General features: G+C 43.0%; 2 protein-coding genes across 5 annotated transcripts in view; one reads left to right on the top strand and one right to left on the bottom strand.

The window, feature by feature from the left end:
• The first annotated feature begins 2,507 nt into the window (after positions 1–2,507).
• Positions 2,508–8,851, top strand: gtse1 (G-2 and S-phase expressed 1). Of its 2 annotated transcripts, none has more exons than XM_077517731.1 (11): positions 2,508–3,011; positions 3,083–3,140; positions 4,419–4,956; positions 5,048–5,203; positions 5,982–6,117; positions 6,301–6,654; positions 6,740–6,809; positions 7,458–7,676; positions 7,772–8,141; positions 8,223–8,342; positions 8,686–8,851. In XM_077517731.1, exons 1-11 carry the CDS (start codon positions 2,990–2,992, stop codon positions 8,770–8,772), a joined length of 2,130 nt encoding a protein of 709 aa, XP_077373857.1. In that variant the 5' UTR covers positions 2,508–2,989; the 3' UTR covers positions 8,773–8,851. The 2 variants fall into 2 exon arrangements, with proteins under 2 accessions (XP_077373857.1, XP_077373856.1); XM_077517730.1 differs by having other exon boundaries at positions 8,683–8,851.
• A 2,019-nt stretch (positions 8,852–10,870) lies between these two features.
• tmpob (thymopoietin b) overlaps positions 10,871–27,331 on the bottom strand; it is a 46,330-nt gene continuing 29,869 nt past the window's right edge. Inside the window, exons 1-7 of one of the 3 annotated variants that reach the window (XM_077517721.1) lie at positions 18,773–24,031; positions 18,563–18,677; positions 17,352–17,507; positions 17,170–17,279; positions 16,978–17,081; positions 14,634–15,005; positions 10,871–11,221 (exon numbers count right to left, since the gene is read on the bottom strand). In XM_077517721.1, coding sequence (XP_077373847.1) covers positions 14,639–15,005; positions 16,978–17,081; positions 17,170–17,279; positions 17,352–17,507; positions 18,563–18,677; positions 18,773–19,009 — 1,089 coding nt within the window. In that variant the 5' untranslated portion in view covers positions 19,010–24,031 and the 3' untranslated portion in view covers positions 10,871–11,221; positions 14,634–14,638. Of the gene's footprint in view, positions 15,006–16,977; positions 17,082–17,169; positions 17,280–17,351; positions 17,508–18,562; positions 18,678–18,772; positions 24,032–27,331 lie in introns of those variants that run through there. The other 2 variants (XM_077517720.1, XM_077517718.1) reach the window with 2 other exon arrangements.

The raw sequence follows: 27,331 nt of genomic DNA, 5'->3' as shown, positions 1-27,331 counted from the left end.
AGGATCAGGGCTACAGTGACTTGGTTTACAGGGACCACTGACACCAAGGTACTGGCCTAAAAAAGGTACTGGGGAGCAAGGAATCCCGTGTATCAAAGGTGACCAAAATTTGTTGACAACAGCAAGGATGACATGGTCCAGGAATGCAGGTATTGGACTTAAAGGAACAGGTCTCTCTCGGGTCCTGACCTACAAGGATAGGAGAAACTGGGTTCACATTGACAAATGGGGCCACAGGGACCAGGTGGAACTGGTCTATACGGACCAGGGATCACAAATTCCTGGGATTAAGGAATCACATCTGAAAGGATCACAAGATACGGTACACATTCCAAGGCTACATGGAGTTTGTCGACAACCACAAGGGAGTAGGTCTAGAGGATCCTGGTCTAGGGGGACCTGGAATATAGGCCTATATGTATTGGAATAAGAGATAAGGTCTTTGGAGTCCTGGTCTACACCTACTGGGGTTAAAGTAATCCTATTACGAGGTTCAGGGCTACAGGGTGTTTGTGGACAAGCGGTAGGTAGAGCTACATGGATCAGGACAACAGTGACCAGGTCTACAGAGACCACGGACACCAAGGTACTGGCCTAAAAAGGTACTGGGGAGCAAGGAATCACGTGTATCAAGGTGACCAAAATTTGTCGACAAGAACACGGATGCCATGGTCCAGGTTTGCAGGTATTGGACTGAAATGAACAGGTCTATAGGGTCCTGACCTACAAGGATAGGAGAAACTGGGTCCTCATCGACAAATGGGGATCCAACAACCAATAAACCAATCGAGAGATATTGGGGATAAAAGGATCTACAAGGATCAGGGCCAGGTACCAAGGCTACATGGGGATTGTCGAGAAGAGCAAGTGCTACATTGATCAGGGCTACAGGGGCCTGAACTACAGATATTGGGCTAAAGGGGTCAGGTGCAGGTAATAGGGACAAAGTTAGAGTCATCAACGATCAAGGATTATACGTACCAGGGATGCACATGGTTTGGTAACTAGAACAAAGGCTTTTTGGAGCTGGTCTATGGTGTACTGGAATGCAGGGTCCTGATCTTCTGGTTCTGGCGGTAAAGGAAATACATCGACAAGGACCAGGTCTACAGAGTCCTGGTTTGTGCATACTGGGCAAGAAGGAATCACGTCTACCACAATCAAGGACCAAGTCTACAGGAAGTTCGTTGACAAGAACATGGGTGACATGTACTTGATCTATAGAGTTCTGGTACGCAGGGTCCTGGTCTACAGTTCACTTGGGATACAGGTCTAAAATATAGCAATCAGGTCTATGGAGCGGTTGTAGTCTACACGTGCTGGAGAGAAATAAATTCCTTCGATGAGGATTGGGGCTAGATACAATAGGGCTCCAGGTCTACAGGATCCAGGTCCTTATCTGAAGAGACTGGGGATCCAGGAATTATATCTACAAGGATTATCATAGCTACATACACCAGGTTTCATGGAGTTTGACGACAGAACCATTGCTAAATGGACCAGAACGATAGTATAGGGTCCAAGGTCTAGGTTCCTGGTCTACACATAATTTGGTCAACAGTTATTGAGATCAGGATACAGAAACAGCAAGGATACAGAATCCTAATCTACAGGTACCAAGGATCAAGGAATCATATCTTCAAAAGTTGAGACTGTCATGGACCAAGTCTATATGGAGTTTGTTGACAAGTGCGAGGGTCCAGGGTCCAGGTCTACAGGTGCTAAGCTAACGTGGTCAGGTCTTTAGAATCCAGGTCTACAGAGATCAGGGCTACAGCGCGCTAGTCCTTAAAGGAATCACGTCCACGAGGATCATGGCGGCAATAATGATGCAGAGAAAATGTACAAAATGTATAAATATGTTCTATTTTATTAAATGTATTAAGTGTCCCAAAGACGTATTTATATGTTTTTTTTATGCTATAGCATACAGAAGGCTTTGATGTAGCCTTAGAACGGGTGAAAAAAATGGGTGGCACCAGAGTATAAGAGATCAAGGAGGGCCATGTTGAAAACACAATTCTAAGCAGATTTGCGTATAATGATGAAACTTAGCTATATGCTAATGCTAATAGCTGGAAAACGGAAACAGACAGAAATACATATTTTTATCCTGATGAAAGACGAGACTCAAATCTTCCTTTTGGTAGGTTCCATGTTTTTTTTTTTTTTAATAGCAATAGAACACAATATTCAGTAAAAGAAGGAGGTTTCTTCCGTGAAAATGGCTATAATAAGAATAGAACGATGCATATAATAACGTTATTTAATTCACATTCAAGTTATTATGAGTAAATTTACTTACTTGACTGCGATTGGCTGGCAACCAGTCCAGGGTGTCCCCCCCGCCTACTGCCCAAAAGCCAGCTGAGGTAGGCTCCAGCACCCCCCGCGACCCTTGTGAGGAAGAAGCGGTCAAGAAAATGGATGGATGGATGCATATTTACTTGATTCATGGATGAAGTTGAATCGTTCAGCGTCCACACGTCTAAAAGGCAACATCGACTACATTCCCCACAATTCATAGGACAATGACGTCACAGGTTTCCGACCAATGACTGAGCGCAAGAGTAACGTGACCAGCGGCGCAGCACATTTGAATTGTTGTGTGTTGTATCGTGAGCAGAAAAGAATTTTTTTTTTGTGGCAGTCGTCGCCGAAGCAAAAGAACGTGGTTTGTGTTTCTTGACTGAATGAAAACGATTAAACTCGAAGATTTTCGTGGCGGTTTCTTCTCGTTGACGCTTGCAGAGGAAGGCTAAGCTAACAGGCTAACAGGCTAACGTGATAGCAGCGATTTGCCGAGTTCAGCTTAGCTTGCAGCTGGAAAACCCCCCCAAAACAATTCGTATTTCAATTCGTCAAGTTCTATGACGTGTCGACTGACTGACATCCTCGCAAGTATGAAAGTTTAACATTGTTATTTTACCTAGAGTTTTTTTTTTTTTCATTATTGTTGTTACCTGAAGAAGCAGCCAGCAGCAACAAGATGGAGCGTCGAGCAGGCAACGGTCAGTCAAGTCTTGACAATGTTTTCATGATGAATATTTGAATGAATAATTGATATTTTTTGTCACCACAGATGTGATTTATCTGCTGGACGAGAAGTTCGACTTTGACGTTTCACTGTCACCTGACAGGTTAGGAACTTTCGCCGTCCATTTTTGCTCGCTTTGTGAAAAAGGCGAGTGAGTGAGTGAGTGGTTATTTTGCCGTGACCGGCAACTCTCCTGCTGGCGTTATTTTACCGCGAATGGCAAAGTAACAGTACTTATGACCACTATGACTTAAAAAAAAAAAAAAAAAAAAAAAAGGATAAGGAAGACCAAATAGTCAAAGAAAATTGAAAAAATGTGAACGTGCATATTCCGGTGTTGTCCAACAACGTCACTTAATAGAAAGTATAATAAACATAATCTGAACATAAATTAAGGTCAATTCAACCACATGAATTTAAAAAAATATTTAATTCTTAAAAAAAAAATGAAAGGGGACAGAAAGAAGCAAAACTTCTTAACACAAAAAAAGATAAAATAAATAAAATAACAGCAAATAGTCAAGATGCTTTCTATGAAACAAACAAAATAATTCAACAGCATGACCACGTGATAAACAGTACTTTTCCAGTAATTGTACTTTTATACATTTTTTTTTTAAAATTTCCTCTTGCCACCAAGCAGCCATTTCTCAGATAAACAGGAACAAGGTCAATGTTTTTTTTGTGGCGTGCAAGACAAACTGAATGTGACGCCAAGGAGTGAAAATGGTGTCAAAGGTCACTAATGACACCAGTCTCTGACAAACCAAAACAAATTGATTGCGCAAGCAAATAATAGTTGAATATAAAACTAGTGAGCAAAATCTAGCTCAATAAAATATGGTCAAACTAAACAAAAACTACTACTAAAAAAAAAAAAAAAAAAAGATTCAGTCTCCCAGTAATCCATTCCTAGTCAAAAGTATGTTGTATTAAAACTACTCAAATTTGTCCTAAATTGAACTAAATGTAACATATTAACTGATTGACTGGCAGCCATTTTGACTGTTTTACTGGATATGGACTGATTTTTGCAAGGCCCACAGAATATTGTGTTCTATTGCTATAAAAACATACCAAAAGAAAGATTAGTCTCCCTTACGTTTTGTAGCAAAATTAGAATTTAGCGAAGTTTCATCACGATTCACGAATCAGTTTGAAACTGTGGGGAAATCAGCTTGTTTGCAACATGGTCCTGGTTGATCTCGCATACTCTGCTGTCACCTGCTGGCCGTTTTTGTAATAACTACCATTGCTTTAAGTGACCTCTTCAGGTCAGAAGCTGTTTCAAAGCCTTCTGTATGCTCTAGCATTAAAAAAAAAAAACGTATAAATACGTCCTCGGGATCAAATGAGTTAAAAGTAACTTTTCCGTCGGCAGCTCCGGGTGTGCAAAAGACGAGGACGACGTCTTTGTGGACCCGCCCCAGCATCGGTCCAAATGTCCGCCCGGTAGCCGGGAGGACGGAACCGGAACCAGGAGCGGCTGGAGTCCGCTTTCGGGCGCGCAGCTGGACGCCGTGTGCCAGGAAGCCGCGAGCTTGGCCCGACGGCTGCAGCGGGACCCCGCCCCCGCCGACCCGCCCCCGGCCGGCGGGGAGCGCTTCATCCAGGACGGCGCCACCAAACTGGACGCGCTGGCGGCGCCGTCCGGACCGTTCAGCCCCGTCAAACGTCAGACCTTCCTGGTGCAGGACAGCCCCATGAAGGATCTGCCCCCGGCCATCCGACAACGCTTGCGGCGAGGAAACGTCGCGCCGGATCGCCTCGGCGCCTCCAGCCCGGTGGGCGGGGTCAAGACCCGGGCGGCGCTGCGTGCGAAAGCCGGCTTGGGGGCGGTCCTGCCCAGCAAGCCGAGCGGCCCCAGGATTTCCGCTTCAGGCTCCGGCCAGAAAACTCGAGCGCAACCGGCCGGCAAAGTCGGTTCTCTGAACTTTTTTTTTTTTTTTTTTTTCCCCATCTCGGTTGCTCAGGAAGTGATGTTACCAAATCGTTTGTCGTCCCGTCCAGGTGGCGTCGACTTGTAAACCGACCCCGAGCGTTGATCTGGCCAAGTCGTGCGAGGATCTCGCGTCGGATTCCGCCAGCGTGGCGTCCGACGTCAGCGACTCGTCCCTCAACTCCAGCGCGGTGGGGAAGAAGCGCACGCTGGCTCCGCCCACCAAGGTCCCCGCCCACTTCCGATTGGTTTTACGCTGGTTTACGATAACGGCAATATCGTGATCGGACAACTGCCACGATATAATCGTCGTCGTCGTCATGTCACACTCGGTTGAAGTCAGCTTGATTTCCATTTGTGCAGTTGTAGCACCCTCTGGTGGCTCGTTCTTTTTAGTGCAGTTTAATATTCACAAGGCATGTTTTGGCCGTTTAAACGTAAAATGATTCTGAACCGAGTTAATATGTGGAGTGACTTTTTAGTTTATTTAATTTTTTTAATTTATTTTTTATTCATTCACAAAAGCACAATATTGATTTTTAATTTTTATTTCTTTGATTCACAAAAGTACAAGATTGATTTTTTTATTTGTTTTTATTGATTCACAAAAGCACTATTATTATTTTTGTTTTTTTGTTGATTCACAAAAACATTTATTTTATTGATTCACTGAAGTACAATCTTTTTTTTTTTTATTATTATTTTATTGATTCACAAAAGAACAATATTGATTTTTTAAAATTTGTTTTAATTGAGTCACAAAAGCACAATATTGATTTTTTTTAAACTTACTTTTATTTTTTGATTCACAAAAGCAATTTTTTTTTTATTATTTTATTTTATTTTTTTACAGTATTGTGATCGCCAACCTCCCCACAATATCGTGAAGATTATCGTATCGTGACCTTAATATCGTGATAATTGTATCGTAATGTTTCGATATCATCACATCCTTATTGCCGGTGCAAGCGAACGTCGTCTTCTTAATTTTTGTCTTGTGTGAAGGTGGCGACGCGGCGGTCCGGCGTTAAATTGCCGCCGCTTGCGAGCGGGAAGCCCGCCGAGAGACGCAACACGTCGTCGTCGTCATCGTCGTCCGTGGGCAGCTTCAATTCCAGCCTGTCGCTGTCACCTGCCACAGGTGCGCTCATTGCCAACACGATTATCCACTTTTGGGGTTTTGAAATGAAACGAACAAAATGGGCTCGAAATGCAGCACAGAGTTGCTAATGCTAAATGCTAGCCAGCTAACAGCTGACCAACCAAAATGAAGCGGCTAACCGCTAGCAGTTAGCTTGTGTCGGTAACGCTGCCCTCCTCTCAGGTAAGCTGAACCCGTCGCAGAATCGCGCTCTCAACTCCTCCGTCGTCCCCGGCAACGCCGGCCGGCCTGCCAACCAGAACAGACGGCGCTCCGGCGTGGTCGGTGGCGTAACGGCGTCCGCTGCCGGCCGCCGATGCAGCGGCAACGGCGCGATACCCGTGCAAGCCATCAGGAAGTTGTCGGAGACCGCCAAGGCCGCCAGGACCACGCCGCAATGCCGGACCACGCCCACAACAACAACCTTGGACAAGGCCACCGCCTCGTCTGTTCGGCTTCAAAGTGGACTGAAAGCAAAAAGCAAAACTGCGGCGCTCGGCCAGACGCCGACACCTGCCGCAGGTGCAACAGGACGAGGTCAGCAAATACTGAAACTAATTGAGAAACATTTTCCACTTGCCGCTAAAAATTGTCATCTTTTTTTTTTTTTTTTTTTTTAAAGGTTTTTATTCTCCTGATGTTTCCAAGGTGTTCAAACCAAAGAGACTTATGTCGGTGGCCAGTATGGACAGGTGAGTTCATTTGCATCAGCTAACAGTTAGCTGATGGATGCTAATGGCCAAGTGTTAGCAGACGGCTTTCATGCTAACTGCTAGCAGACAGCTTTTCATGCTAAATGCTAGCGGATGGCTTTAGATGCTAAATGCTAGCAGACGGCTTTACAGGCTAAGCGCTAGCAGCCGGCATTAGAGGCTAAATGCTAGCAGACACTGTACCGGCTAAGTGCTATCAGACTACTTTACGGGTTAAATGCTAGCAGACGTTACAGGCTAAATGCTAGTAGACGGCTTTACAGTCTTAAGTGCTAGCAGATGTTACAGGCTAAGGGCTAGCAGATGGCTTTGCATGCTAACTGACAACTGCTAGAAGACCGCTTTATATGCTAAGTGCTAGCAGAAACATGGAAAACAGGCTGTGCTAGCAGATGGCTTTACATGCTAACTGGGGTTTATGGCTAATTTACCATATTGGTGCTGATAGCTAACAGCTATGGATTTATGGTTGTGTTAGCCTATTGCTAATAGCTAACTGTTTTTCTGGATTTCATGGCAGAACTGTTTTGCACACTGGCATGCTAACGCTATTAGCGTATAGTCAGTCATTCTCCTGTTGTCGCTGACTGATGACATCATCACCCGTATGCCCCTCCCCCCCGTTAGCCTTCACCCAAAACTGCCTAGTGTGCCGCTGACGCCCCCCGCAGGAGTAAGCAAGCCTCTGCAGTTGCGTTCCCAGCGTGCCTCCGGTCTCCCCACGCCGTCGAAACGCCGGGCGTCGGCCATCCCCGCGCCGACGCCCGGCAGCCACGCCAAAATCTCCAGACCCCCAAGAAAGCCGTTCGCCTCGGAGTCTGACTATCCCACCAGGACCTGCTTCAGGTGAACGAACGTCGCGGCAGCCAATGGCAACACCGCGCTGGCAAAACCAGCGCTAACGGTTGTTTTGTTTTTGTTTTTTTTCCGTCTCTGCGTAGTCCCGCCCCCACTGACTCTAATAGGGCGGAGCCTGTAGTCGTGCAGCCCTTCTGTCTGGAGGAGGAGGAGCCTCCCGCCGAGCCCTGCCAATCGGAGAGCTTGGAGCCATCCGGTCTCGGCCAATCGGAGAGCTTGGAGCCATCCGGTCTCGGCCAATCGGAGAGCTTGGAGCCATCCGGTCTCGGCCAATCTGAGAGCTTGGAGCCATCCGGTCTTGGCCAATCTGAGAGCTTGGAGCCATCCGGTCTTGGCCAATCGGAGAGCTTGGAGCCATCCGGTCTTGGCCAATCGGAGAGCTTGGAGCCATCCAGTCTCGGCCAATCAGAGCCCAGTGATGACCTCATCCACACAGATGACGCCAAACAAGAGGTGGGCCTCAGACCACCTCTGACTACCTGAGACCACCTGACGTGGTTTCTGACTGTGCCCCCCTTTCCTTCCTTCCTTCAGGTTCTCCTGATGGACCTCCCTGCTCCGACGCCGACGCCTCACGAGAAACTGCTCATCGACCTGAGCAACACCCCAGACTTGATCCGCAACAGCACCGCCAAGAACTGCGCCGCCGTCGAGGTAAAAAAAAACAAAACTACTTCGTTTGATTGTAGTTTAGCCTGCTAGCTAGCCTGCTAATTCAAGCTAACTCCCGTATATTCGCATGTCAACATTCGCCGGTAGTTTAAGTGGAATAATTTTGCTACTGAATCCGGTGATTATGTAACATGCGTTCCCGCAAGGTTGCAGATCATTTTTGTCAACACGGCCAAAAAACCCAAAAACAAACATTTGAAGTTGAGGTGACATCAAATGGCCGTTTACTTCCTGTTTGTAGTCGTACGAGTATGACTTGCGTTTGGGCCGTAAGATAGCAAGCTAGCTAGCGAGTGTTGAATGTTTGTTTTTTGCGTTTCAGCAGCTGATCGACTTGAGTTCGCCGCTCATCAAGTGGAGTCCGGAAGACAAGAAGGAGAACGACGCCCCCCTGATCAACTTGTCTTTCTGAAACAAGCGAATCCGTCCTGTTCCCTGTTTGTGATTTTATGTTTGTGTTCTTAAGAATCTGAATAAATGTTGTCAATTTATCTTTGTTCTCCTTTCACTGACGTTGGAACAAATCATATTTTTCATATTTCCTTCAGTCTAGTTGATTGAAATCTTCCATATTTCAACATTCATAAATGTCTCAACTCAACTTTATTTATAAAGTGCTTTAAAACAAGCTTTGCCGTCTTAAAAAAAAACAAAACAAAAAAAACCCCTAAAATATATCTATTTTATTTTAAAATAATTCCATTACTGGCAATTTTTATACAAATTAACTGAATTTATCGTAATTTATTTATTTTTAAATTTTTGTTTTAGCCTTCCAATAACCAAAATGTAACATTTGACTTTATAACGTAAAATAGCTAAAGAAAACTTCATACAATACATTGATTTTATTGAAATCTATTTTAATTTTTAAAATCTAAAAATATCTTATATTTATCAGATGCATGTTATTTAATCATCCATATTGCATTTTACTTTTTTTTTTTTTTTTAATCATCCATCGCTGAAAATATCCAAATACAGTACAAATTAATTTAAGATTTTTACTTATATATTTTTTAATACCTAATTGGTGTCAGATTTCACTTTGCTTCATCTATCCTTCCTTTGATCCTTCTGTTACTCTGTAAGGCTGCCAAATGAATAATACTGAGCTCTCAAAAACAAACGAAAAAACTTTTACTGTTTTTTTTTTTGGGAGGGTAATGCCTAATTGGTGTCGGATTTCACCTTGCTTCATCTATCCTTCCTTTGATCCTTCCATTACTCTGTAAGGCTGCCAAATGATAAATCTCCAGCCCCACCCACAAATTCATCAATGCACTTTTTATCTTTTTATTGAAGGCCAGTAGAACGATAAAACAAAAATACTCACTGCAGCTGCTGTCACCCACAGCTCACCTTGACACTCACCAGGCCCCAAATGACCTCTTAAAAGCCACGCCCTCTAACACACGTCGCGCCAGTCGTGTGTGCTTTCTACAACGTGCCCTCCAGCTCCCCCCGCAGGCCGCTCACAGGTCGCGCAGCTCCTTGCGGCTGGCCCGCAGTCGCGCCGCCTCGTCGTCCGACAGGTCGAGGCGGACGACGCCGGCCACGCTTTCGTCCCTCTCGCTCGCTCGCTCGTTTGTTTGTTTGTCTGCGCCGCCTGCAGCCTGTCACAATTAATTCCCCGTAAGCCTCTCCGCCCCCTTTCCAAGGTGTCGCTCCGCCGGCTCACCTGACAGGTAAAAACAACATATAAACAACTCGTACAAAGTTGGGGATATTGTTTTTTTTTTTTTTAATACTGTACCTTGATGAGACTTCAGACATCATCAAGAAAAAAAATGGCCATTGATGAGCACCAAATCTTTACGCAAGGTCAAATGAAGGTCACCTGTAAAAGGTTAGAATGCATTTTTTTACACCTGTGCTGAAATTTCCCATCAAGCCAATATCACCAAACTTGCCTCCGTCCCGAGCCGCTTCGTCTTCTCTTCCCAGGCCGGCCAACACAAATTATGACTCCTATTCGCAGGTTATTATTTGAGGCAACTAAAACTCAACAAAAAAGTAAAACTAAAATCTGTTCACGAAATAAAATGAAAATGCTTTTTTAAAAAACAGAAACTAACTGAAACTACAATTTATGGTTACAAAACTGACAATAATTATAGCAAAAAATGTCCTTCATTTTCATCTTTTGGTAATTATTATTTTTAAGTCAATTTATTTTGATATGAACCAGAATAAGGACGTTTGAAAGTGAGTCACAGAAATGACATCATCGAGCAGCAGCCAATAGAAAAGCACCAAAAGATGACATCGCTCCCATGGTGATTTTTTTTTTTTTTTTTTTTAAATATTGTGCACAAGTAATACACACAACTAAAACTAATACTGAAACTAAACTAAAACTAAGCATTTATTAAATAAACTAATAAAAAAATTAAAAAAACACCCTGAAAACTAATTAAAACGATTTAAATAAAAACTAACTAAAATGAAAAATTCCAAAACTATAACCCTAGTTAAAAAAAAAAAAAAAGACAACAGAAGAGAACATGTGCTAAGGATGACGTTTATTTCTGATACACTGCCTAATTGATCATAAATACGATTAAAAATCCATACCCACATGACTCCAATAATAATATTTTGTGTCCATTGTGGGGAAGCTGCCTGGAAATGATGAAATTGACGGTCAAAAGTCAAATTAAGAACTTTTGGAGTCACTCGTGCGTAAGAGTCTTCCATATTGCTTTTTTTTTTTTTTTTTTTTGCGGCATTACCTGCAAGGGTGCTCGGAAAAACAAAAACAAAAAAAATCAAAATAGAGGCTCATTATTCCCTCATCCTGGCTGGAGCGTTGAAACGGGTCAATTAGCTCAAGTTGAAGTCGTCGCTGGGTGCCGATGCTGGATTGAGAAAAAACAAAACAAAAAAATGGGCGAGGCGTTTGTGACGTCCTGGTGGCAAATGCCGGCAGTGCGGGACGAAGTCGTGAGTTGGAAGCAAATTCAAAATAGCGCAAACAACCAAAAATAAAAAAATAGCACAAAAACAGCACTACAACAACAAAAAAAAAAAAACAAAAAAAAAAAAAAGACACACCGGCCGAGCTGTGAAAGAATCGAGAAAAAAAGTGTCGGGCCGTTTAAGTGGCACCCGATTTCGGCCAGCACCATGGAGACGACGAGTCACATGACTCGTGATCCCGTTTCACTTCATTGGTCCGAAAGTTCGCATTTATATTTCCTACAAGTCAAGTTGTCATTGCTGACGTACAGTGACAGGCGCGACTATTACAACTTCCTCCACTAGATGGCGGAATATCAAATCCACCTGTTGGCATTCATACAACAACAATGCGGTGGAACCTCGGCTTTCGAATGCCCTCCATTCTTCCCATTCCCCCCACATACATTTTTTTTTTTTATAGAAAAATAAACAATCATTCATTTCCCAGAAATTGCTGCACGTTCATTATTACGTCATTAAGCGCTTTGAGTGTGCAAAAGCAAAAAGCGCCATATTAATCTGATGCAATATTATGACAAAGTGCTTTGAAACGGTTCATTTACTGTCACGCTTTTATTTTGAAGGCCCGACTTCTGACAGGAAGTTACACAAAAACGCATATCTACTGCAACGCTTTTATTTTGAAGGGCCCGAGTTTTGACAGGAAGTTACGCCAACGCGCAGATCTACTGGCATGCTTTTATTTTGGAGGCCCGAATCTTGACAGGAAGTTACACAAACGCGCAGGGCTACTTTTATGCTTTTATTTTTGAAGGCCCGACTTTTGACAGGAAGTTACGCCAACGCTCATATCCCCGTTTGAAGTTTGAAAAAAAAAAAAAAAAAAAAAAAAAAGTTACCTTTTTGCAGCAAATTTAAAGTTATTAAAATAACACCTCCCGTCTGTTGAAAACTTTTTCCACAATACAACAAAGTTCAATTAAAAAAATAAAAAATATCCGAGAATCACGACAATTTCTTGTGTTCATTAATACACTTGACTCGCCATTTATATTTCCCGCTGGTTCCCGTTTGTAAAACTACAGGACTCTCAGAAAATTAGAATATTGTGATGACGTCCATAATTTTTGACTTTCTGGGAAAAAGGTTCACCACGAAAACCGAAGTTCCACTATTTGTGTACAATTATTCCCATTCACATGTATTTCAATCGCCTTGAAGTGACAATGTTGTCATTGTGCATAACACCGATGGAACTCGGGGCGTGGAAACCAAATAAAAAGAGAGGGTGAGGAGAGGATTCTTCAGAGAGTGCAGGAGTGAATTGTATCAGTCAGTTCCTCTCCTCTCTCTGAACTGTCTTCTCTCCTTTTTGTTGTGTTTAATAAATGGCAAACAGGTAAACCTGACAATACTTCTTGTGACATGTAATCCGTGCACCTTGGCTCAATAAATGTTGGTAAACACCGAAGATTGCAAAAGTACGGAAATTTCCAAAGTGAGAAATTTTCCGTGGAAAAAAAAAAGATTATTTTTAGTAACCGCAATTTTACTGGCAATTTGCTACCCGAGCGAACCACCGGGCAGGCTAGCCAACGCTAACTAGGCTACAAACTCGGGCGGACATTTTGTGCGGGGCACCTCACTTGTCGGGGAACGGCGGCGTCGTGTCACTCACAAAACTACAAAGATGGCCATGAGAAAAAAAAAAAAAAAAAAAAACTACAACCATGCAGGGGTGTTTAACTGGCCCTCTCCACTCAATTCTACTTACACGTAAAGACCACGATTCACAGGTTAAAAAAAAAAAAGAAAAAGAAAAAAAAAAGAAAATCAAAAGGACTTGAAAATCAGTCTGTGGTGGCGCCACCTGTCGGCTGCGCTGCACGTGACGGGTATGAAGTTGGGCTCTGTGATCCCATGTGACCCACCGACCAGGTGGACAAATCAGTTTTGTTCAAAGTGGGTTGAAACCAGATTTTGTTACGGACATTACTGAATCTGTTTAGAATCGATTGTCCTGTCGATTAGTCAATCAAATGCATCGATCGATCCTTTTTGAGTTTAAAGTGACCCCAAACATTGGAATCTTTTTCATGTTAGACCATTTGTTGCTGGAGTGCAGTAAACACGCAAATGGCCAAACGTCGGTTCCTGAAGTCGCAAATATGGTTTTAAAAACATTATAGTTGAGTCACAAACTTTTTTATCAACTTATTTTTGTGGTCCACTTAGCTAGTTTGAAGCCACTTTTGACAAGAGTTTACTTTGTGGCTACTTTTGACAAAAGCAGCTTCAAACCAGTTTCGCCAAAAGTCTTTTGAAGCCAATATTGACAAAACTGGTTTGAAACCAGTTTTGTGAAGAGCGGTTTGCAGCCCCTTTTCCAGAGCAGTTTGAATCCAGTTTTGTACAATGTGGTTTGAATCTATTTGTGTCGAGTGTCAGTTTCACATCAGTTTTCTCAAAGGTATTTTGAAGCCAATTTTGTCAAAAGTGCTTTGAAACCAGTTTTGTCAAAAGCATTTTGAAGCCAATTTTGTCAAAAACTGGTTTGAAACCAGTTTTGTCAAAAGCAGTTTGCAGCCACTCTTTTCAAAAGCGGTTTGAATCCGGTTTTTGTTCAATGTGGTTTGAATCCACTTGTGCCGAGTGTGAGTTTCAAACCAGTTTTGTGAAAAGCGGTTTGCAGCCGCTTTTCCAAAGCAGTTTGAATCTGGTTTTGTTCAATGTGGTTTGAATCTACTTGTGTCGAGTGTCAGTTTCAAACCAGTTTTGTCAGGAGCATTTTGCAGCCAATTTTGTCAAAAATGGTTTGAAACCAGTTTTGTGAAAAGCGGTTTTCAGCCACTCTTTTCCAAAGCGGTTTGAATCCGGTTTTGTTCAATGTGGTTTGAATCTACTTGTGTCGAGTGTCAGTTTCAAACCAGAAGCCAATTTTGTCAAAATTGGTTTAAAACCAGTTTTGTGAAAAGGGGTTTGCAGCCACTCTTTTCGGTTTGATTCTGGTTTTGTTCAATGTGTCTACTTGTGTCGAGTGTCAGTTTCAAGCCAGTTTTGTCAAAAGCATTTTGAAGCCAGTTTTGAAAAAAATGGTTTGAAACCAGTTTTGTCAAAAGTGCTTTGAAACTCAGGTTTGTTCAATGTGGTTTGAATCCACTTGTGCCCACTTCTGTTGAATGTGGTTCAAACGCACTTTTGATGAACCTGGTTTGAACCCACTTGAATCGAATGCGGCTCGAAGCCAGCTTGTGTCGCAAGGTGGTTTTGAGGACCAGTTTTTTGTTCGGTGTGGTTTGAACGCAGTTCTGCGAGCGCGGCAGCGGCCGAAGGCGAGCGAGACCTTACGCCTTTCACTTGTCGCCGAGGCCCAGGTAGGCGCTGACATTCTGGGCCACGTCGCGTAAACTCTCCAGCACGCCGTCCGGGAGGAAGCCCGCCGCCTCCGCGTGGTTGTAGACCAGGTAAAGCGCGCCGCACGCCAGCGCCACAAGGAGGAGGGTGAGCTTCAACAGGAAGGCGAGGACGCGGCGGCGGCGCGCCGGGGCTTTGCCGATGGCGGGCGGCGAGGCCGCCACGCCCGCCCCCCTGGAGAAGGACTCGGAGTAGGAGCGGTTCTCGGTGCGGACGCTGTAGCGCACGCGCGACTCGTCCAGCCAGTAGTCGCTGGCCTTGAGCGGTCGGCCCGCCGCTCCTCGGATGGGACGCCTGCAGGAGGCGCTGTGGGGCGCACACAAACGGAAGTCAGCGTTCAAATATCAACTTACGCCTTTTCGTCGTCATGACCTCGTCGTGCCTGTGGGAGTGCTGCTGGTAAGGCAAAAAATAAACCAATAAAGTCACTCCAAAAAACACAGGATTAAAAAAAAAAAAAAAAAAAAAAAAAAAAAAGGGTTAAAAAAGCAAAAAATAAACTCATTAAAAAAGTAAACAAAATTTTTGCCTATTTTATATGCATGTTTATTTTTTTTAAACAATTTTAAAGATTTTTTACATGTACAAAAAGCAAAAGGTAAAGCCAAAACTAGTTAAAAATAAAATATTTTATTACATCTGATGCCATATATTTTATTTTAAACAAATTTTGAATGTAATAATAAAAAAAGAAACGTAAAATGTTTTTTTTTTTTAATGAAATTAACCTTGTGTTTTTTTAAACTTAATTGTTTAAAAACAAAAATGAAAAAAATAAATAAAAAATGTGTTTTCCTTTTTTAAAAGAAAATGAAAGTGAAAAAAATCACCTAAAAAAATCAAACACTTAAAACTCATTCACTGCCTTTGACAAGTATACTTGTCAATTGTATTTTTTAGAGCGGTGCTAAATGCGGGCGAATCTGAGCATGCTCCACTGGAAATATCAAACTTGGAAACAACTTTACTGATGCCCAACCACCGGTAGATGACATCATTGCCCCATTTTATAGGAAATAAACACAGTTTCAGAGTCCATGGGAGAAATGGCTGTATTTTGGCAAACCTACATTTTTCTACTGTCAATTATAATAGAACGGGACGGGACAAAAAGTAGGGAGTCTATTCTGTTATTTGGTAGATTCGGTTTATATATAATTATTGAATGTAATATCACGTGAGTATTGGAAATGTAAAAATTTTCTATAATGACTGGCAGTGAATGAGTTAAGTACAGTGATACCTCGGCTTCAGCTCACGAACTTTTCGCCTCACGAACATTAAATTTGCGAGAATTTAGTCTCTGCTGACGAACTACTTTTCGGCGGACGAACCAAACCACGCGGTCGAACGGCACCACGGTGGCGGCCACGAGAAGCTTACGCACGCTCACGGCGTCCCAGTTCGTCACCCCCTTTCTTTTAGTGCGGACGCGGTTTGTGTTTAATAGACATTTTGAGTGTACTTTTGCTATTATGGGAGCGAAAAAGACCCCACCACAGGCTAGTGTTAAGCCGAATGCTTACCAGCGAGGGACGGCGATTCGGCGGCGCGTTTGCATTGTAGTCAATGGAGTTGGCGCCACTAAAAAAAAGCGAAAGTGCCATCACGTACCTCAAAAAAGGAGAAAATCGTGCCACGGCTGTTTAGTCCCAGGAAAGAGGTGAAAGTAGTTGGCGGTGCTCACTTTTTGTTGACTCGCTAAAGTGCTCCACTTCCTTGTTCACCAAGGGACACGCCTCCTCCGCTCCGGTGAGCACGAAAGTGCGAATGAGCGACAACCGTTCCATAAACACTCGACGCGGTGAAACGCTCGCGAATGAAGTAAGTCTACCATTGCTACTATCCTTAAGAACTACCATCACAAAGTAAAATAAAACGACTTTATTATACAGTACAATTCATTTCTTTAATTACAATACAATAGCACATTTATTATACATAAAATAAGGTATATTTTTGTGTAGTTTTAAGGCTTATTTAGTAGAAAATTATGTTTTATAGGGACCTGGGAACGGATTATTCTCATTTGAATGGTTTCTTATGGGAAATAAATGTTCGGAAGAAGAACTTTTCGGCTTACACACACTCTCTGGGAACCAATTAAGTTCGTGAGCCGAGGTATCACTGTACACAAAAATCATTGTGGAAAAGCAGCAGATAAAGATAGTTTTTCTTTAAAAAAAATCCATGTTAAAAATAAACATATCCTATGAAATATACAAAAATCAAAAACAGAATTTATTTTTATTTTTTATAAAGCTTCCTGTCCAGCTACCTGAAGCCCGTCGGCGTGCTGATTTCGTTGGCCAGGATATCTTCCACCACGCTCTCGCTGATCTTGAGGGGAGTTCCTTCAGCGACCGCTACCTCCTCCACCACCTGCCACAAGAAAGATTTTTGCAACCATTTGATGCCACCGCCGCCACCACCAAAAACGTCAACATACTGCGGCATTTGCCGCCTTCACCTTGGTTTGCCGTCTGCTGCCGGTCCGCACCGTGACCGGAGTTTTCCCTCGGCTGCGCACGGCCTTCTCCACGACGGGGACTGGCTCGGCTTCGGTGTGGCCAGTTTCCTCTGAAACATATGCAAAAATCAGAATATACTTGGGGTGTCAGGCGATTACATTTTTTTGAATAAAACAGTCACCATCTTCCTTGTCGCTGTACTGGTCGGAGTTGGTGTTGCCGTTCTGGTTGGCGTCGGCTTTGGGGAGGACGGTGACGTCGGCGGGGGCGTCGGCATCTGCCAACGCCTCTTCCAGAAGCTTCTGCAGCTTCTTCTCGTACAGTTTGCGCGACGAGGCTGCAAACGCACAAACGCACCAAAGCTGGCTTTTGAAATGATAAATTGTAATTGTAATGAGCATTTTATCACCTCAGTAATTCACAATGGGCACTCCTGCAAGCGTCTTGGCTACTTGTTTTCACACTGGATTCGGGTTCGAATCTCCCGCCCTCTGTCTGCGGACGTGACGTCATCGCGCGCATTGCGTACGTAAAACGAGGGTGTGAGCACTGTGTAGTTTCACTTTTTGGCCACAGGTGGCAGTAGCGATTCCAAATTGAATTTGCAGCATTCAGCAGCTTTAATAGTTGATAGCAAATAATTTCGCAAGAAATTACACAAAGGGGGAGGGCTCCCTGAGGTCACCTCAGGCCCCCTGAAATATAATTGTATAATAGGACTGGATTTGTGTTAAGAAATACCACAGTTAAACAACACTTATTAATAGTAACAATATTAATAATACAATTATAATAAAATAATAATAATAATAAAAAACCATCCCCGAGGTCACCCCAGACCCCTTTAAATATAATTTTATAATACTGCTGTGTTAAGAAATTCCACAGTTAAACACCACTTATTAATAGTAATAATAATAATAATAATAATAATAATAATAATAATAATAATAATGATAACAACAATAACAATAAATAAAAACAAAAAACATCCCTGGGGTCACCCCAGGCCCCCTTAAATATAATTTTATAATAGGACTGGACTTGTGTTAAGAAATGCCTCAGTTAAACACCAGTTAATAATAATAATTATAATACATGTCAAACTTATCACTTATAACTTCTCTTTCAAATATGAAACTCGTCACTAATTAAAATGTAACATTCATGACCTTATTGCGGTAGATTGAACTTGTTTTTAATGTATGGCATCAATGTGTTTCCCAAGTTTGAATTCTTATTATTTATGATGGAAAAGAAATATGATTCATCCAAAACTAAAGCGTGCCCTACAAGGTGAAGCTTCCACGCGTCTTTTCAGCCTCATACAATGTACATAAAGCAAAGTGAAGTCGATTTTGGGCTTCCGGTGTTTGCTTTCAACGAACTTACCCACGACGGGACCCACGTCGACCCCATACTTGGCTAGATGCGATCTCAGGTCGTCATCGGTGAGTTCCGTCACCTCCACCTCGAAGCGAGGCTTGTCCGTCTTTTTGGTGGCTTTCTGCACAACAACAAACATTCGACATCAAAACGTGGCGCGTGGTTCAAAAATAAATAAATAAATAAATAAATCAGTGCACGTTTGGCAGGACTCACTCTCCCGGATCGGCTTTTGTTGGAGACCACCGGGGTGGGCATCTCGTCGTCGTCGCTGGAGAAGATGTCGGCGGGCGGGCTGCTCTTGTTGTTCTGCGCCGTCAAGTTCTTCAAATAGAGCTGCACGTACACTTCTTTCTTGTGCTCGCCGCTCGGCAGCGCCACGTTGTTCGCCGCCAGTTCGTTCTTCAACTTGTCTTTCGTCAGAACCGACGGGTCTTCCAGGAATTCCGCCATGTTTTTTGTTTTGTTTTGTTTTTTGAGTTGGACGCGCGTTAGCGGATAACGGAACCGCAACGTGACCCGAGCGCCTTGTTGTCAAACAGGATTGAGTGGCGCCTAGCCTAGCTTAGCTTAGCCGCTTATGCTAGCTGGAGGCGCACTAATGTAGACAAATAAAGCCACGCGTTGAACCTTTTAGCCGACCCGACGCAATATTGTCGGCTAGTTTGTATTTTTCCAAGGCGACTGCGCGCGTTTTCTCCCCTAGAAAAAAAGCTCGCTAAAGACTAAAGTTGCAATGAAACGGATGTTAGCAGTTAGCTTCCAACCGGCCCACTCGCCTCTTCTTGTCTATCTTCGGTCGGAGCGACCCGGAAGCACGACGCTGCGCCATTGGTCGAGCGGCGTCAGTAAGCGCGACGCTGATTGGTTCGCTATGAATGGAACGCTCTGACTGGGCCTCCGCCGCCCGCCACAAAGAAAGAAAAGTGCCCGAGATAATATGGTTCAATCACGGCAACTGTTGGGGGTTCGGATTTACCCGGGGAGCGTGTTTCGAAACACAAACGCCAATGTAATATAACCACGAAGGACGCCTTCGTGACTTGGACCAAATGGCGGTTGTCGCCGCTGCTGGCTGCTCGGTCGGCCCTTTTGTTTGCATCCACAAGTTTCTGTCTTTTTAAACCATGTTTTTTTTGTCCATAAATATAAAGTGTGGAAGTAAAATAAAACAAATAAACACATAAACGGCCACTACTGGTTTTCTTTTGTATGCACGCAGGAAACATGTTGAGTTGTAGTCTTATCATTTGACCAGCAGAGAGCAGTACGAGTCGCGTTTTTAAAATGGCTGCCTCCACGACACCGTTCCTTCAACACTGTTTATCTTCCGTGCACATATAATAGTATATAACTGAAGAAACACACTCCTCAATGTCAAATATCATTTATTGACAGCGATGAAGGAGCCCTGCAGAGGCACAAACATATAATGGCTATACTTACATAAAACAGGTGGACAACATTAAGAATCACCACCTAACTGATAATCACACATTAAACATTAATTAGACTCACATGAACAACGTCAGCAGCTCAACATGAAGTCGGCAGCACTGTAACAACGTGTCCTGTCGGCAGCACACCAAAATGGAGAACTGCTGCCGCGAGGCAACACAACAAACTCAGTACCCCAGTGACCCCTAGTGGCCGGAGGAAACCTCTACAATAACAAATCGTGAATTACAGATCTGGCCAATATTTATGAATTAATACCTTGTCTGACATGAATAAGCGGATGATTAATTCAGTTCCAGAGAAAAGGGGATGTGTTGTTTGTGTTAATGTACACAAACTTTAGAGCACTTGTAGCTACAGAAAATTGGCATTTTACTCGTATAATGATTTTATTTTACGTCACTTTCTAAGAAGTCAACTAATCTCTATTTTGTGACCATGCTCATAACTCAATCTTATGGCAAATCATCTTTCCCCAGTCAAATGAATGGAGATGCCATTAATCTGTTACAAATACTCCGAAGGTTTTGTTTTTAATAGCCTTTAAAGCACTTTTTTAAAAATGTCTTTAAACACACTGAAAAATAATACAAGCATGTTTCAAAAAAATATTTTGAGTGAGTGCAAGACCAAAGGACAGGACAGTATTACAATGTATGGATCCATCTATGTGTTTACAGTAAACATACTGTTTTTCGAAACTAACTCAAAATATACACAAATAATCATGCCCAATGAGGTACATTATGAAATACTTCGCTTTGTGTAGGTGTAAAAAGCAGGATGACAGAGGCTTGAACAACTTCCTGCAGCCATCTTGTGGTCAACAGTGGAATTACACCCAAAATATACAATTAGCTGATCCAAACAGTTATATACTGTACTAAAAAAAAATATCGTGAAATAGTGGACCAAGAAACTGGAACTGTGATGAAAGTGGGGTTACTCTAGTGTATCTGTCTGTCTGGCAGTCAGTCAGTCTGTCTTATACTGCCCCCAGGTGGCCAAAGTACACATACTACAATTGAAGGAGTGTGACAAAAATATTGTAATTATTTAAGTTGAGTTATTGCTCCAAAAACGTATAAATACGTTCAATTTTAAATATGACCATGGTCTCAAAAACATATTTACACTTTTTTATTTATTTATTTTTATGCTAGAGCACACAGAAGGCTTTGATGCAGCCTCCGAACTAAAGAGAGCACTTGTAGCAAATGTAGTGCTTACAAAAACAGCCAGCGGGTGGCAGCAGAGTATAAGAGATCAACCAGGGCTGTGTTGCAACAATCTCTTTTTGACATTGTTTTCACCAGGAATGTGAATATCGACGAAACTTAGCTATATTCTAATGCTGATTGCTGCAAAACGGAAACGGATAGAAAAATATACTTTTTTCTTTCCTAATGAAAGACGAGACTAATCTTTCTTTTGGTAGGTTCCATGTTATTACAGCAAAAGAACACAATATTCGGTGGGCCTTTGCAAAATCAGTCCAAATACAGATAAGTGCTTGTGTTGGTGTATAACGGGCAGGGGAATTCGACGTTACTGTCCGAAGCGCCGCCGAACGCCAGCGGCCCTCGTGACGGACGCACGCCGGCCGGCGGGCCCGTGTTGGTGCGGTTGCGGCCGCCGGTGGACGGCGGTTTGAGGCGGCATTGCGGCTCCCCCGACTTGTCCTTCACGCGGCGATTCCTCGGAACGCTTCTGCGTGCGCCACGCCCCCCCCGCAAAACCGCACTTTAATACCGCACTTGAAGCACAGTTCAGCTTTTCCAGCGCCGGCCGAGAGCGAACGCGGGCGAAGGAGCCCTTGAGAAAAACACCTCTTAAGCTTTCTTTGTGTGTCATTTATATAGAAAACAAGGCGCGGGCCAAGAATCACAGCGGGCGCCTCTTGAAGCATAACAGGAAAAAAAAAAAAAAAAGATCAAAGTTGGCTGCCGAATGGTCAACAGCGCCATTTTTCAGAATGAGTTCACTTTATTACAGCAAATGGGCCCCGCGCGGTGGGTCTCGATATGATGTTTGGTGACAGATAAGTGCAAAATAAACCAGGCGGGGAACAAATTGAAAAAGGCAGACAAACACGAGCGCGCGGTTCCACCAGTGACAAGGTCGCGTTGATGGTTTTCATTCGAAAAAGCCATGAAGTCAGACTCCTCAATGGAGTTGATCTTGGAGAGTCGGAAGAAAACCGCAGCAGTCAGACATTACAACTTCTCACACCATCCCACTCGCAACATTTCCTCCGATGATCGCGACCTTGGCAACCCCTGCGCGGATCCGATGGTCCAAACCAGAAAAAAAAATACCGTAACATAAAAAAAATCATTCACAAATAATAAGCCACCATCACTCGTCAACATAACTAACCGGAATGGATTTTCGATTCAAAATGATTTAATTGACAACGATTTCCGCTTCATTTTATAGATGAGCAAATAATCGTCTTGATCTACTACAGCCTGACTCGCTCATGCTAATTGGCGAGCTAGTCGTGGCACTAATATTCTTAAAAAAAGAACGGACATTCATACAAAAACGCTTCAGGAATGTTTACGGAGAAGAATCTTAATGTTATTCACCAGCACATGAAAAAAAAAATCAACTTTTATTGGCATAACTTGATTGTGACTTCTTCTTTCTGTTCTCTAAAGTGGCTTCGACTTAGTGGGAACTTTCCAAGCCGTTTTTCAGTCAGCGTATTAAAATATTAGCCGAAAATGGACTGTTACAGTTCCTAATGTTTTATGAAGGGAAGCAACGTTGTGACCCGGGAACGGATGATTTAGTTCGTCCTCACACTTTCCACTACCAAACTGGACTTTATTTTTCCTTTTTTTACGGCTCATGTAAGCAATCCGATACTTTAAAAACCAAATGTACGCTCTCTTGCACTAACGTGTCACAATAACATTTAATCATTCTGCTGCGTTTAATTGCCAAACTCATTTAAGACAAGTCCTGAGTCGTTTCCTGTGGAGAAAGTCGGTTAGCGCCTGAGCAAGGCGGCGTGCGTGCGTGCGTGCGTGCGTGCGTGTTTGCGTGCGTGTTTGCGTGCGTGCGTGTGTCCTGGCCTTGCACAAAAAATATTTTCACGTGTTGACAATCCAAAAGGGAGTCGAAAGGACGCACGGGCGAGTTGCGGACACGTCCGTCCGAAGAAGAAAAATGAGAAGTGGGCCGCGTGTTTGTCGAACCATTACAATTTGGAGCCTTCCCGTTTGATTTGGCCTTTCAATACACACGCCACACTTTCGAATGTCCTCGCTGAACTCGGGTGGGGTTGGGGGGGGAAACGGTATAACGGGCGTGCCAGGAAGAATTTCGACCCGAAAGCCGTCGACGGGATGCCCGGGTTGGTTGGATCGTCATGAGGGGGGAAAGAAAAGTTAATGTCCGTCATCCATCTTGTCCAAACGTCAAGTTCGCGAGACGAAGGGCACTCGTCAAGTGTTCACAAAAGCAAGAGAGAGAAGCGGCAGTAAATCAGGCCAAAATTCAGATGGAAGTGGAAATCAGTCTTGCAACTTCGGCCTTTGCGGAAAACTGTCGAGTCAAATGTATTGATCAGTTGTCACAAAAGAGGTTCACAAAAGCAGGTTGGGGGGTTTAGAAGCAGCAGTAAATCAGGCCAAATGAAGAGACACAAAATTGTTCTGAAGTACAGATTTAAACTTTTCGACGGAGGTCGACTCGAATTTCTGTGTGTCGTTTCACCCACCAAACCCCTCCTAAAAAAATAAATGAATAAATAAAATAATAATAATAATAATAATAATAATAATAATAATTAACACTGTAGTCATAACAATAGAATGTGAAGGATTTTTAAAAAAATTACAACTTTTTTTTTTTTGTTGCTTCAATGGAATGGACGTTGTGCTGCTCCTTTTGGTATGCACACCTTGGCCACCAGGGGGCAGTTTAATACTGACATCGAAAAACAAATCAGTTCCGCTTATTTTTGTCATTTTTTCCCCCAAATGGATCAAGAATAATGTGCCAAATGTGTTTTGTAAAACTATTCCTTGTTGCTCTAATACCGTAAACAGCCGTGCCGGTGTTTGTAAAACATGTTAAAAAAAAAAGCAAAAAGAATATATATATATATATATATATATATATATATATATATATATATATATATATATATATATATATATATTATATTATATTTAATTTAATTAATAATCATATTTATTTTCAGCAGTAAAAAGTTCATATTTTTTTCTATAATTAATGTGGTAACTTCATTATTTTCATGTACAATTAATACCTTTAAAGAGTAATTTTTCTTCTTGCTGTCGACTGATGATGACATCACCTGTGCTGAGGACGTAGTTAACGACCAATCATGGCTCAGTTTACTGAGAAAACCCAGAAAACCGATGAGCCATGATTGGCCGTTACCTACTTCCTCAAGTGATGTCATCATCAGTCGACAGCAAGAGGGAAAAAAAAAATAGTTTTTAAAGGTATTAATTGTACATGAAAAAATAATGAAGCTTTCAAATTCATTCTGGACAAAATATTCACTTTTCACTGCTGAAAATTGTTCAGTAAGTCAAGTATCCCTTTAAGTGAAGTCTAGAAGAAAAAAATATATTTTTTTTTAACATCAACAAGTATTTACATTAAGTACAAAAATGACATTACCGTTAAAAACAGACTTCCAATAAAATACCGGCTGCCATTTTGATGCTGTTGCTGCGAAATGTCAATGAAAAAGTCCCTCGCAATCGAAGTTACTTCAAAAACAATTCAAGTCATCAAAAAGTTCCTTTTTTACAAATCAGCGAATGTTCACGTAACCATTTTCCAGGTAAAGTGCGGCAACAACACGGGCGAGCTCATGCGCGGGGCCCGTGCCAGCGTCTTGAGTTCACAGGAAAGAAACATTTCCGTGCTTGGCCCGGCGGCTTTTCCGCAAGCGGACTCGCCCGCCTCTGCTTAGCTTCATTTTTTAAACGTGGGCAGCCGAGCGGCCGGCGACGGCCACAAAAAAAAAAAAAAAAAAAAAAAAAAAAACTCACGTAAGGCCCCTGTCATGCGCCGGCGTGACCGTCGCCATCTGGGAGCTTTTCGGATTTCGGGCGGGTGCGATCGGCGGCAAGGAGGCAACCCGGGAGAGACGCTAAGCAGCAACACGCCGCCGCAAGCTCGGAGCATTCCACTTTTTAAGTTTTCAAAAACAAGCAAACCGGAACGTTCGGCGCACCTGCACAATGTAACGCCATCGGGCCAATGTGGGAGTTCCGTTGAAAATTTGGCGGCTTGGGAGCAGGGTTATTATCGTTTTGGAATTTTCATTCAATATTGATGGAATGCCCACCTCTGGTAAATAATCACTCAACGATCATGCGACGAGACTAAGTGCAATTTCTGGCATTCCAAATGCATTCAAATGTTATCTTAGCAATCAGCTATTAGCATTCGGCTTTCAGCATTCCCACGCAATTTCTCCAGGAATTGCAATTTGTCTAGTTGTGGGAATGCTGAAACATTCCCACATATGTTATTGTAATTTTTATTCTCCACACTTTTTCTTTTTTGCCACCTAACAGCTCCCGCATAATACTTCCAATTTACATTGTTCAAATTTCAACTGGCTTAAGAAGATGCACACCTTACTTACAGTATTTGCACAAATTAACATTTAATATCAACTTTTCCCCATTCATTTTCAATGGGGCAGACGCTGAACTTTTTCTAAGTATCACTTTCCACGCCCACTTCCATACATATAACTTATCATTATTACCAGGTGTCTGATACTGCTCGGTGGCACAATTGGCAAAGCACATTGTCCAGTAACCAAGAGGTTAAAATGTAATAATTTATCTCTCAATTGGCTTCATAAGCATTCCATATGAATTCAAATCTTAGCGTTCAGCTTTCAATTTTTCCAGTAATTGCACTTAGTCTACTTGTGGGATGCTGAAAGCATTGTTTACGTTTTTATAACCCCGCCCCCGTAAAGAGGTTTTCAGTTGCCTTTCGGAATAATGACTACCACCCCCGGTGGTATGGAGGGGAACTACTTCTCGCGCATGCGCTGAAGGTACGTAATAGTTTCTCTACACTACGTGCCGACGCCACAGGGGGGTAGACGTCGCTCACATTTGGCCGACGTCGGATTGGTGTACGTAGGTCTTAAGTGCTTTGCAAAATGTTGACCTAGCGGCGCACGTATTTATTTTTCTTTCAGCTTCCTAGAAGCCCTCGACGTGCATTTTTCAGTGCAAAAAAAAAAAAAAAAAGTAATTTCGCACGCGCGCGCGCAGGTGCGAGTTATGTCTGGGCGCGGCGTGAAGTTATTCGACGCATTCGGGAGCTTTCAGCTCCTCGTCTCGCGCATGTCGGCGCAGCATTCCGAGCCGGCGAAAAAGTCCTTGCTCAGCTGATGTTATCGTACGCACAACACTTCATTTAACTTTCCGCGCCTGGCACGGGCCGCTGTGGGGAAAAGCACTTGTCGCGGCGTTGACCGTCCGCCGAGGTGCGCTCTCGTCTCGGGTGTTTCTCCCAAAAGTTGAGGCTACGCACGGCCGGCCGGCGTGAAGCGCGGCGATGCCAGCGGTCGGAGGACAAAAGGTGCCAAAGTCAGCCGGTTTTGGCCGCCCGCTGGCGTATCCAGCTGAGCTCCAATAATTTGACACCTCTTAAAGCAGCAGCCGGACCCTTTTTTTTTTTTTTTTTGGCGCGACAAGCAGCACTTTGTTTTCGGTTGCCGCCGTGTTCTGCGCACGCAAAAAAAAAAAAAAAAAAAAAAAAGAGCGTCAGCAACATCGCACTCGGTGTTTTCATCCACTTTGGCCGTTGGATCTCCGTATGTGGGATTGAACGTACACTTTGTGGTAACCTTGCTAAGTTCTCCTTTTTTCTTTTTTTCTTTTTTCTCTCTCTCGCCGCGCAGTGAATAAAAGGTTGTTTGTGTGCGGCGCTTGTTAAGGCTTGAAGGACAGCCGGCTCCATCTGGCATGAAGTATGGCCGCCGCCAGTGTCGGGTTAACTGACACTCCCGCACTTAAAACTAATGGCAGCGAGCAGTCGTCTCCCGCGAGGCGCTCACCTTGGAGAAAGAAAAAAAACAAAAAAAGGAAAGGGAAAAAGTCTCTCTTTCTTTTCTTTCTCTCTCTCTTTTTCTCTTTCTTTCTTCCTGTTCATCTCTTTCTCTCGCTTTATCTTTCTTTCTCTCTTTTTCTTTCTCTCTTTTTCTTTCCCTCCTTTTGTCTTTTCTTTTTCTTTCCCTCCTTGTCTTTTCTCTTTCTCTCTTTTCTTTGTCTGTCTTTTGTCTCTCTCTTCCAC

Source organism: Festucalex cinctus, chromosome 3, assembly GCF_051991245.1.
Source record: "Festucalex cinctus isolate MCC-2025b chromosome 3, RoL_Fcin_1.0, whole genome shotgun sequence".
Classification (NCBI taxonomy): domain Eukaryota; kingdom Metazoa; phylum Chordata; class Actinopteri; order Syngnathiformes; family Syngnathidae; genus Festucalex; species Festucalex cinctus.
Note: the sequence above shows the minus strand (reverse complement) of the source record. Positions and strands in the feature narration are given on the sequence as shown.

Coding starts and splice junctions, on each gene's coding strand:
- gtse1 (XM_077517730.1), top strand. CDS start 2,990: ATGGAGCGTCGAGCAGGCAACG. Junction 4,957..5,047: donor GAGCGCAACCGGCCGGCAAA/GTCGGTTCTCTG, acceptor CGTCCCGTCCAG/GTGGCGTCGACTTGTAAACC. Junction 6,810..7,457: donor TCGGTGGCCAGTATGGACAG/GTGAGTTCATTT, acceptor CCCCCCCGTTAG/CCTTCACCCAAAACTGCCTA.